Genomic DNA, 12489 nt, shown 5'->3' on the forward strand with positions numbered 1-12489 from the left:
TCTTGGCAGTGCCTTTGGCTTAGGTGCCTCCTTTTCAGTATCCGAGTTCCAGCAACGTCTGCTGGTCCTTGGTAGTGCTTTCTAGCACAGGTACCTCCTGCTTAGTAACCAGGTTCCAGTACCATCAGCTGGTCCTCGGTAGTGCCATTGGCTCTTGTTCCTTCTGCTAGCCATCCGGGTTCCAGTACCGTCACCTGGGTCTCGGCAGTTCCTCAGCCTTCTTGTACCTTCATTTCCAAGTTCAAGCTTTTTGAAATGGTTTTTGGTAATCACTCTGGATCTCCCTGACGACGACCCTGAAGACGACGACCCAGAAGACCACCCCGAAGATGACCCTGAAGATGATGACCCTGAAGACCACTCCGAAGAAGACGACCCCAAAGACGACGACCCTGAAGACCACCTCAAAGAAGACCAAAATGATGACCCTGAAGAAGATGACCAAGAGGACAAGGAACATGAAGACAACCACCAAGATACAGAACAACAAGAGACCGAAGACCAAGAAGCAGAAGACCAAGAAGCAGAAGCGTAAAAAGCAGAACAAAAAGCAGAAGAACAAAAAGCAGAAGAACATTAAGCATAAGACTAAAAATCAGAGCAAAAGATATTATCTAAATTATAAGCAGAAGACGATTAAGCAGTGTATGGGGGTGAGTCCGTTCCTCCTCGTGGTGCCCCTGGAAAAGGCCTGCTGCTGCAGGCCAAACTGAACGCCGACAAATACTGTTGTAAATCTTTTGTGACAGGCAGAACGGAAGGTGTAATCTTCAAACTTTTATAGATAACAACTACAGGAATGCCTGTCACAAATAAGAATATGATGAAGAAGAAGAATAGGAAGAAGATGAAGAAGTAGAATATGAAGAAGAATAATAGTTGAATAAGAAGAATATGAAGAATGTAAAAAAAAGAATAATAGGAAGAAGGTGAAGAAGAAGAAGATGAATAAGGTGAAGAAGTTGATGAAAAAGATGCTGCTCCTGCTGAGGATCATGAAGGAGAAAGTGTGGGAGAAGTAAAAAAGAAGGTGAAGAGCATGGAAGTAGTGAAACATACATATCTGACAAAATATAAAAAAGGTTAATATAGTCAATATCTTTGTAACTCCGAACGTCTTAAAAAAAAATTAATTCCTGCTATTACATTTGATTGGGCTAAACCTCTATGCCTTTAATGTCTCCTCTACCTCCCCCAATACATTCTACATTATTCTTAGTTGTTTTCCTTCATGTAGAATTAACCTACAAGGAAAGAAAGGGTTTATTTTAATTCCGATATTTCTGTCCCATTGACTTGCATTGGCTTCCGGTATCGGAATCGGCGATACTAATATAGAAAAAAATACCAAAGTAGCTTGAAACTGTAAGGAAAAGCATTTTTCAAGTAGACCGCAAATATACTAGTATAGAGAAGATTTCTAGCAAAACTATCACAAGAAATAACTTAAAAAAAGACAGTATTTCTTGGACTCCCTGATAGTTAAAAGGATACTGTATATCAACATTTCAGACACTAAATAATACTAAGAAAGACTTATTAGCAGCATTTCATGAAGTCAGTTTGGTATTCTTTCCATACAACTGGAAAAAATAGCAAGTGAATATTTGTAATATAGATGTCTCACCAAGCAAAAATTATTTTTACAACATATGTATTAATTAAAATATACTTAGTATGTGGTAATTTCATACAATGTGTGTAAAATGCTGTATTTTGCATTGTGTCCATTTAATAAATCAACGACACTCACTGAAAGCCCTTTTTTCTCCATATTTAGTTCCATGAAGCTATAGTCATTTGGATTTGGGGTGTAAAGGAGAAACAGTTTTGATTGTACTGCCTGTATACTTTCTTTTATCATTTCTACAGTTTCATGGCAGGAAGAAAAGTTGTCCCAATGAACCTTATTCTGAGAAATCTGACCTAGTGGGATTTACAGATATGATTAGCTCTACAAAAATTAATGCAATGTGCTGTAATTGTAAAACTGAAAAACAATTGTGTGCTTCCATTTTTTTTCGTTCTGGTGATCTCTTATACTACAAACATCTAAGAAAATATTAAAGAGGCTAAATATCTGTGTGTCACAGCTTTTACAAGAAAGTTTTGGATATTCCATTTTTGCAGCCAAGCTAATTATTGTACATACAGTATATAAGTGGTTTTATTAATAATAGAATACACAGAAACATACAATTATCCACACAATTTACTTTTAGAAACAAAAGTGTAGCCTTCACAAAAGTCAATACATACAACATTCTAGAACATACAAATTCATCTACAATATTACCTGTATACAGTTAGATAAAAGCATCATATTGAAATACTTTAAACATATTGTCAAGGCTTGTCATGAAATTCTGCAGTTATCCTATGTGTTTGCAGACTTGTGAATCCTCACATCTCCACTATTGGCGCCAGATGGTTATATGACCACAATTATATGATATGCATACGCCCGGCCATATTCTGATTAGACATGAGCAGCCTCGCTCAACACAAGTGAATTTAACAAAGCTGTGCACGTCTAGTCAGAATGTGGCAGGAACTATGCATATAGCATACCTGCGGTAACATGACCGCCCAGACATACTGCCGACACCGGAGAAACTTAGTAGCGTTTTCTATGCGTGATGTGAGGATTTCCAAGTCTGCAGTCATACAGAATGAATGCAGACTTTCGTGAGAAACCTGGACAACCCCTGTAATGCAATTACTCATCCAATGTTCAATACAATTTACACAACACACACTATCTATAGACTAGAACCTGAAGATCAATTATCTGATGACTTATTGAAAATTGCAACTGGTGTTAAGGTACTAAAATCCTATTTGAGCATATCAATAATATCCTTCTTTTACTTCTTTGTTTTCAGCGGCGTAGATTCAGATTTCCCCGATGCTTTCCTTGATCAGGAAAAAGAATAAAAAGGAAGACATATCATTTATTATGGCAATATATGTTATATCTGAACTTTCTATTTGAACAGAAGAGCAGGATAATGAATAATACAGTTCTAATGGATATTTAGTTAACATAAGACATATAATGGACATACTATGTAAAACACTCTGGATACAACTTTTTAAGACTCTGTCCTGATACACGATCAGTTACACAGACGTGATCCGACAAACACCAAAGGCATATGTGCAATAAAGGCAACCCATGCAAGGGGCAAGGTTTCACTGCATTCTCATTTTATTAAGTGGTAAGAAGCCTCTTTTTCAAAAGCTGTAAACATTAAGAATAAGGTTTTAGGAAGTTAATGAAGTCAACTCTAAGGTCGTGAAAAAAACACTCATTGTTGGGCATACTAGCAGTGACGAGACATGACTAGTCCTCTACTCACTGCAGCATAACTCAGATTACAGGAAGAATCATCACATTGCCATCTTTAAAGGGAATCTGTGACCTCAATTTTACGTCCTGAGCTGCGGCCACCTCCTTTCGGGCTTATCTACAGCATTACAGAATGCTATAGATAAGCCCCTGATCCGACCTGAAAGAGAAGAAAAACAGGTTTCATTATACTCACGCGGGGGGCGGTCTGGTCCGATGGGTGTCGCGGGTCCGGGTCTGGCACCTCCCATCTTCATGTGACGCCGTCCTCCTGTTTGCTTCATCTCTCCGGGCCATAGCGCTTCTGCGCAGGCATACTTCTCTGCCCTGAAGGCAAAGCAAAGTACTGCAGTGCACAGGCGCCAGGCCTCTATGACCTTTCCCGGCGCCTGCGCACTGCAGTACTTTTAGGTTAGATCGGGGGCTTATCTACAGCATTCTGTAATGCTGTAGATAAGCCCCGAAAGGAGGTGGTCGCAGCTCAGAACATAAAATCAAGGTGACAGATTCCCTTTAAGAGTATATTTTCTCACTCCTAATGCTTCCAACTTAACTGGTGGCATGTTTGTCACTGTATATCATAGATAATAGTGATATGCCGCTTCCTTAGGCACCTAAATTGAGCTAACAGGTTCCATCCACTTAATGCATACTTCCCAAATGTCCTTAAGCAAGTTGAATTTTCATTTGCCCCAATCTGCCTGATTCTAGACAACTGTTTTTTTTAACATAGTGTAGTGTATAGCAAAAATATATTTACTACAGTGCCCTAGAAAGTGATGGCCTGGCTCTTAATTGCACAGTAGACCTTAACTTGAATTAAATGCCTCATTGTATTACACACTTCATTACTGTGATTTCCTTAACTCCATGACTTTTCTTTCTTGGTGTTGCCATTTCAATGCTTAGGAGTCTATATTTGACGCTTTGATGCTATTTATAGTCCTTACCAGAATTTTGAGAACCAGTCTATGTTTGCTTTATATTATACAAACATTTTACATTTAAAAACATTTTGTGTTTAATTTCTTCCATGTTTAATTACTGTAGATACCATCAGCATGAAAGCACAGAAACAGCCACACGTTTTTAATGATTACAACCATTAATCAGTCTGAAAAGTTCAGCTAATCATTGGGCGGTAAACACGGATAATTTGCACAGTTGCTCACAGCAGATTTATTTCTATGATCAATCGAGCTGAAGAAAAAAAAAAAAAACAATGACAGAAAAACAAATCCCATGGACTTGTAGGAAAAGAACAGACATGATGAGTGTAATTGTGGGGGTTGGCAGAAGACACGGCATGGAACTCATTTACAGCAGCCAATTTATTTTTCAGGCGTATGTTTTTACTTATATCTATTCATATAACTGTCTGGTTCTTCAAATTATAGCACTCAAAGATCCTTGAACAGCTTTAAGCCACTTGCAAAATATGACAGACACCCTGAGAACAAAGGTTTACAACTATGTCTATGCATATATCCAATTTTCAATCTCTCACTTGATGAAATTACTAGGGGAAAATTTAATATGCATTCTGAAATTAATCAATTTATTTTTGTTAGATCTCTTTCCTTCATCCTCACTTCTAGAGAAGTTAAAATCTCTGTAGAGACAGTTTCAATGACAACTTTTAAATACTGTACTGCTGCATAGTCATGAAATCCAAAAAAGCTTTCTTCCTTTCACTGATTTTTCCCTTTAAGTTCTTTTAAATCCTGTTATTATGTAATAGAAAACACTTTACATTTTTCTGAAGCAAGCGACAGCTAAACTTATTTTAATATTATAGATAAGAATGGAATGAATTTTATCTGCTTCTTCTCATTCATTCAGGATGAGACTATTTTCTTTTATATTAATATTTTTGATATCTACTTATCCACAAGATCCACTATTATCCATTTTTTCAGTAATAAAGATATTAATGGGGGATTGCAAAACAGTCATTGCATAGATACCGTAAGTTGATAATCATGTGTTCAGCTGCTGGTATTTTAGACAATTTGCTGGGTGATGCCTGTCCATAAATTTCCCCCAAATATGCGATCACATGGTGACCACGTAATTCAGATGTGACTTCTGTTCACCAATGCAGGTCTCCCTTCTGGCTCATAGAAATGGTTACTGACTGATGAAACCCCCCTCTAGGATATTCATGTGCCATAATAATGAATATAGAAAGCATAAAAAAAACTAAAAAGTGAAAAAAAAAAAGGAAAGATGCTACACAAACCACCACTATAGTTCACTATGAGTGGTATGTATTTTCTTAATTATTTAGGGGAGTAATATTGTGGTGCTGACTGTTGTCCATTGTTTCTTAAAAATTTTTTTTTATTTTTCTACGTTCTCGCGTTTAACGGGTTCGGGATTGCTCTGGCGTGGGTTGAAGCAAATACGTAAAAAAGTTAAATAAGCATATTGGAATATTTGTGATAGGTTGTAATCTGCCAATCACAAGGAGTAAGTACTTAGTTTTTAGGTGTTTTTTTTTCTTATTTTCTTCTACTGTCTGTCAGTGTTAGATTCATGGGAGTGAGCACTCCAGATAACATATAAGACAGGTGTTGTTGAGACCACCCCTTTTTTGACAAATATATATGGGATAATACCTCTAGAGCTGAGCAAATCTGCTGAGATTTGAATTCAGCAATTCACCCATATTCAGTTGGTAGTAAAGTTATTCTCTGCACGTTGAATGTTCCTTATTATGCTCTTGGGTCTCTCTTAGGATGTAAAAGAAAAATTCTTAAAAATTAATACTCAAGTCACCGCTCACATATCCTGCCATCCCAGAAGCCCACCATCAGGTGCTTCACACCTTTTCCTCTTCATCCGTCACGCAGTTTATCTGTGTCAGCTTCACTCCAAAGCCCGGCTTTCAGCATGTCTAGGCCTCAGACATCACTGCACTCCATGCAGGAAAGATATATATCTTTGTACCGTGTTAGCCAGTAGATAGAAAAATATTCAGAACTGAGAGTCCTCAGTGGTTGATACCTTTTAATGGCTAACTGAAAAGATGGTAACACATTGCAAGCTTTCGAGACTACTCAGGTCTCTTCATCAGGCTAGACTAATACAAAATCTGAAGAATCACATATATATACAGTTCTGCTTCGTGTCACTTGTCTTATCTATTGCATTTTTTCTGTGCTGTGTTGTGTATAAATATGTGATTCTTCAGATTTTGTATTAGTCAAAGTCTGATGAAGAGACCTGAGTAGTCTCGAAAGCTTGCAATGTCTTACCATCTTTTCAGTTAGCCATTAAAAGGTATCAAACACTGAGGACTCTCAATTTTGCACTCCATGCAGTCACTTGGACTAAGCATTTTGTAATGTCGTAACATCACAATGTGCACCTCTACACCACAGCTCACAGGGCCAACAGAGGCCTTATCATGCTGGAAGTTCTGGCCTGGAATATACGTAACAGGGAAAAGGGAAAAAAAAGAACTGTAGGAGGAAAAAGGGGAAGGGGCAGAACAGGTCAGAGGTAAGTATTATTATTGTTTTGTTTTTTTTCTCTCTTAAAACCATTTCCCTGGCATTCTATGGTTCAGCAAACTGGCAGCCACAGCTGATAGCTATTTTGTTGAATTCACACCTAGCAAAGAATACAAATGTTTGCAAAAATGTAATAATTCAATTTCACTGGAATAAATGCATTCATCGCTAGCCTGCACTCTAGCTCATGAGAATGTTATTCATTATAAGTGACCAAATGAAAAGCCTAGGGTACAGGTCGAGAGCATTTGTGCAGTCTACAGGTCACTAGAAGAACCTCAAGATATCATTCAACCAAAAGAGATCATATCATACTTAGGATATAATCAAAGTTATATCAACCAAGAACTTTCCTATTATAAACAAGTAGACCAATACATGAGAAAAGGGGCCATGTGAGCAACAGAACATTAGTGGTAAAGCACAGATGTGTCCTTCCAAACTTGTCTCTAAACCTAATATGAAAAAATACATATGCAATTTAATGAATGTCCCAATGAATGATATCCATCACCCTTAGTTTCTTATGTTAATAAAAAAATGTACAAACAATGTATTTAATGTATACTTTTTGATTAGATGGATAGAACAAATAACATTCCTCAGTCATATATTCCAATGTTAAGACATGGTATATGTGTTTTACTGTAGACTTTTTATCCTGAATGAGATAATGACAAATTGTATAACAACTTAATTCAAGAAAAGTTAAGGATGGACATATCTGTTGTAGATCAATAAACCTACAGAAATCACTTCGATATACAGTATCCAACACCAACAAACAAGACATAGGTTAAGTATTCAGAATAAAAGGCTTCAAGTTCTCAACTCCTCGAGATAAGGCAGTTAGTGTGTAGAAAGTGTAAAAGGCACAAACATATTAAATAGAGGAAGAGATGTTACATACATTGTTTATTAGATATTTTAATGTTAACATTAAAGAAAATTTTAGCAATTACTGGCTTGTAAAAGTATGTTAGTGCACCATCATAAGGCACAAATAAATGTACTACCTATTACATGACGAGCAGCATTTCTTCTTTTCAGATAAGTTGTCATCTTCTCTTCTGACAGAAATACATACGTATTAAATACTCTGGCATTTTTAAAATGTTACTAATGTTGGAAAAAACAAAATAAACTGCACAAATTACATACAAAATATCTTAATCTTGTTAAGCAAGGAAGAGCACTATACTGTTCTTTCCCTAGTAACATGATCTACATAGTAACATAGTAATTAAGGTTGAAGGAAGACTTTAAGTCCATCTAGTTCAACCCATATCCTGTCCTAACTTGCCCTAACATGTTGATCCAGAGGATGGCAAAAAAACCCATGTGGCAAACAGTAAGCTTCACAATGGGGGAAAAAATTCCTTCCCGACTCCACATACGGCAATCAGACTAGCTCCCTGGATCAACGCAATAATTTTGCTCACTGTAAGCTTTTGTGCCATATATTTAGTTTGTGTTGATACCAGTTGCATATTTCTACAAAAGACAGAAGGCAGAACTTCATAAGGCAAAATATTTGTAATGAAAGCGGTTTAAAGGGAACCTGTCACTGCGCAGGGGCCGGCAGCGCCATCTTGGAGGAAGATTTTTTTCTTTTCTTTAGCAAGATGGCGCCATCGGTGGCTACATAGTAGCAGCTATCTGATCACCAATAGCTGCCACTGTGCAGGCGCGGCCAGCGCCATTTTCACACACTTTTTTTTCTGATGAATTTATTTATAGGATAATATAAAAAGAATGAAAAGCACATTACATATGCAATCATGCTGCAGTGCTGATGCCTGCCTGCTACTGGTGATTTTTTTCAATATATAGAATACTAGCTGAAGAGCCCGGCGCTGCCCGGGCATAGTAACTAACTGTGGTTAGTTATAACAAATTATAATTATCCTCCATCCCATAGTCCCGTGCCCATATACCCATCACAAATCCTCCATCCCATAGGCCCGTGCCCATATACCCATCATACATATCCTCCATCCCATAGTCGAGTGCCCATATACTCATCACTAGAGTTGAGCGATACCGTCCGATAATTCAAAGTATCGGATCGGAATGGATCGGCCGATCTTAAAAAAAAGTATCGGTATCGCCGATTCCGATACCGGAAGTCCCATTCAAGTCTATGGGACTTCCGGTATCGGAATAAGAAAAATCCTGTTTTTCCCTTGTACAGCCTCTCTGGGGTCTGTACGGGCCTTTCGGGGGGCTGTGCCGGCCTGCCAGGGGGTCTGTGCAGGTTCCGGTGGTCTGTGCCGGCCTGCCGGGGGGCTGTGCCGGCCTGCCAGGGGGGCTGTGCAGGCTCCGGTGGGCTGTGCCAGCCTGCCGGGGGGCTGTGCCGGCCTGCTGGGGGGCTGTGCAGGCTCCGGGGGGCTGTGCCGGCCTGCCGGGGGGCTGTGCAGGCTTCGGGGGTCTGTGCAGGCATCGTCCGATGGGACTACAAGTCCCATCGGGCGATGCCTGCTACCATGACAGTGATTGACACATTAGCCAATGATGGGACAGTAGTAGTCCCATCATCCGTCTAATGTGTTGAATGTAAAAAAAAAAAAAAATTACATGCTACATACATACAACATGCATACTACATACATGCTACATTCATACTGCATATATACTACATGCAACATACATACTACATACATACTACATGCAACATACATACTACATATATACTACATGCATGCAACATGCATACTTCATATATACTACATGCTACATACATACTACATATATGCTACATACATACTACATATATACTACATGCATGCTACATACATACTACATATATGCTACATACATACTACATGCTACATACATACTACATATATACTACATGCATGCTACATACATACTACATGCTACATACATACTACATATATACTACATACATACCACATACATACTACATACATACTACATACATACTACATGCTACATACATACTACATATATACTACATGCATGCTACATACATACTACATGCTACATACATACTACATACATACTACATATATACTACATACATACTACATGCATGCTACATACATACCACATGCTACATACATACTACATATATACTACATGCATGCTACATACATACTACATGCTACATACATACTACATATATACTACATACATACTACATACATACTACATGCATGCTACATACATACTACATGCTACATACATACTACATGCTACATACATACTACATATATACTACATGCATGCTACATACATACTACATGCTACATACATACTACATATATACTACATACATACTACATACATACTACATGCATGCTACATACATACTACATGCTACATACATACTACATGCTACATACATACTACATATATACTACATGCATGCTACATACATACTACATGCTACATACATACTACATGCTACATACATACTACATATATACTACATACTACATATATACTACATACATACTACATACATACTACATGCATGCTACATACATACTACATGCTACATACATACTACATATATACTACATGCATGCTACATACATACTACATGCTACATACATACTACATATATACTACATGCATGCTACATACATACTACATGCTACATACATACTACATATATACTACATACATACTACATACATACTACATGCATGCTACATACATACTACATGCATGCTACATACATACTACATGCTACATACATACTACATATATACTACATGCATGCTACATACATACTACATGCTACATACATACTACATGCTACATACATACTACATATATGCTACATACATACTACATACATACTACATGCATGCTACATACATACTACATGCTACATACATACTACATATATACTACATGCATGCTACATACATACTACATGCTACATACATACTACATATATACTACATGCATGCTACATACATACTACATGCTACATACATACTACATATATACTACATACATACTACATACATACTACATGCATGCTACATACATACTACATGCTACATACATACTACATATATACTACATGCATGCTACATACATACTACATATATACTACATGCATGCTACATACATACTGCATGCTACATGCATGCTACATACATACTACATACATACTACATGCTACATACATACCACATATATACTACATACATACTACATACAATACATTCATACAATACATACATAGACATACAGTACATATAACATAGAGTAACATACTTACCAATACTTGTCACATTGTTCCCCGAAGCCATTGTCTTTTACGGAATAAATATTAACATAACAAACCACAAAAATACTCACCCACGATCCGAAGCAGTCCACGAGTGTGTCCCACGACGATCTTGGGTAGAGAACTGCAGCATCAGCTGTTGCTGCCGTTCTCTATGGGCTGCAGGAATCCAATGACGGAAGGTAGGTATCCTTCCGCACTGTATTCCTCCGCCACTTAAAAAAAAAAAGTCCCTAGTCTCACTTTATGCCATTGCTGTGTGGGAAATTCCCACGCAGCAATGGCATAAAGTGAGACTAGGGACTTTTTTTTTTTTTTTTAAGTGGCGGAGGAATACAGTGCGGAAGGATACCTACCTTCCGTCATTGGATTCCTGCAGCCCGTAGAGAACGGCAGCAACAGCTGATGCTGCAGTTCTCTACCCAAGATCGTCGTGGGACACACTCGTGGACTGCTTCGGATCGTGGGTGAGTATTTTTGTGGTTTGTTATGTTAATATTTATTCCGTAAAAGACAATGGCTTCGGGGAACAATGTGACAAGTATTGGTAAGTATGTTACTCTATGTTATATGTACTGTATGTCTATGTATGTATTGTATGAATGTATTGTATGTAGTATGTATGTAGTATATATGTGGTATGTATGTAGCATGTAGTATGTATGTAGTATGTATGTAGCATGCATGTAGCATGCAGTATGTATGTAGCATGCATGTAGTATATATGTAGTATGTATGTAGCATGTAGTATGTATGTAGCATGCATGTAGTATATATGTAGTATGTATGTAGCATGTAGTATGTATGTAGCATGCATGTAGTATGTATGTAGTATGTAGTATATATGTAGTATGTATGTAGCATGTAGTATGTATGTAGCATGCATGTAGTATATATGTAGTATGTATGTAGCATGTAGTATGTATGTAGCATGCATGTAGTATGTATGTAGTATGTATGTAGTATATATGTAGCATGTAGTATGTATGTAGCATGCATGTAGTATATATGTAGTATGTATGTAGCATGTAGTATGTATGTAGCATGCATGTAGTATGTATGTAGTATATATGTAGTATGTATGTAGCATGTAGTATGTATGTAGCATGCATGTAGTATATATGTAGTATGTATGTAGCATGTAGTATGTATGTAGCATGCATGTAGTATGTATGTAGTATGTATGTAGCATGTAGTATGTATGTAGCATGCATGTAGTATATATGTAGTATGTATGTAGTATGTATGTAGTATGTATGTAGTATATATGTGTTATGTATGTAGTATGTATGTAGTATATATGTGGTATGTATGTAGTATGTATGTAGTATGTATGTAGCATGTAGTAT

At 37.3% G+C, this 12489-nt stretch overlaps 1 protein-coding gene across 8 annotated transcripts in view; it reads right to left on the reverse strand.

Annotated features, from left to right (window-relative positions):
- Positions 1-2149: 2149 nt before the first annotated feature.
- RPH3AL (rabphilin 3A like (without C2 domains)) overlaps positions 2150-12489 on the reverse strand; it is a 592574-nt gene continuing 582234 nt past the window's right edge. For 7 of the 8 annotated variants that reach the window (XM_073574447.1, XM_073574464.1, XM_073574429.1 and 4 more), the window contains 2 exons: positions 7887-7940; positions 2150-2916 (listed from right to left, as the gene is read on the reverse strand). In XM_073574447.1, coding sequence (XP_073430548.1) covers positions 2882-2916; positions 7887-7940 — 89 coding nt within the window. In that variant the 3' untranslated portion in view covers positions 2150-2881. The remainder of the gene's footprint in view (positions 2917-7886; positions 7941-12489) is intronic. The other variant, XM_073574479.1, reaches the window with a different exon arrangement.

This window comes from Dendrobates tinctorius, unplaced genomic scaffold (assembly GCF_039654945.1).
Source record: "Dendrobates tinctorius isolate UK_male_01 unplaced genomic scaffold, ASM3965494v1 ptg000007l, whole genome shotgun sequence".
NCBI classification, from domain to species: domain Eukaryota; kingdom Metazoa; phylum Chordata; class Amphibia; order Anura; family Dendrobatidae; genus Dendrobates; species Dendrobates tinctorius.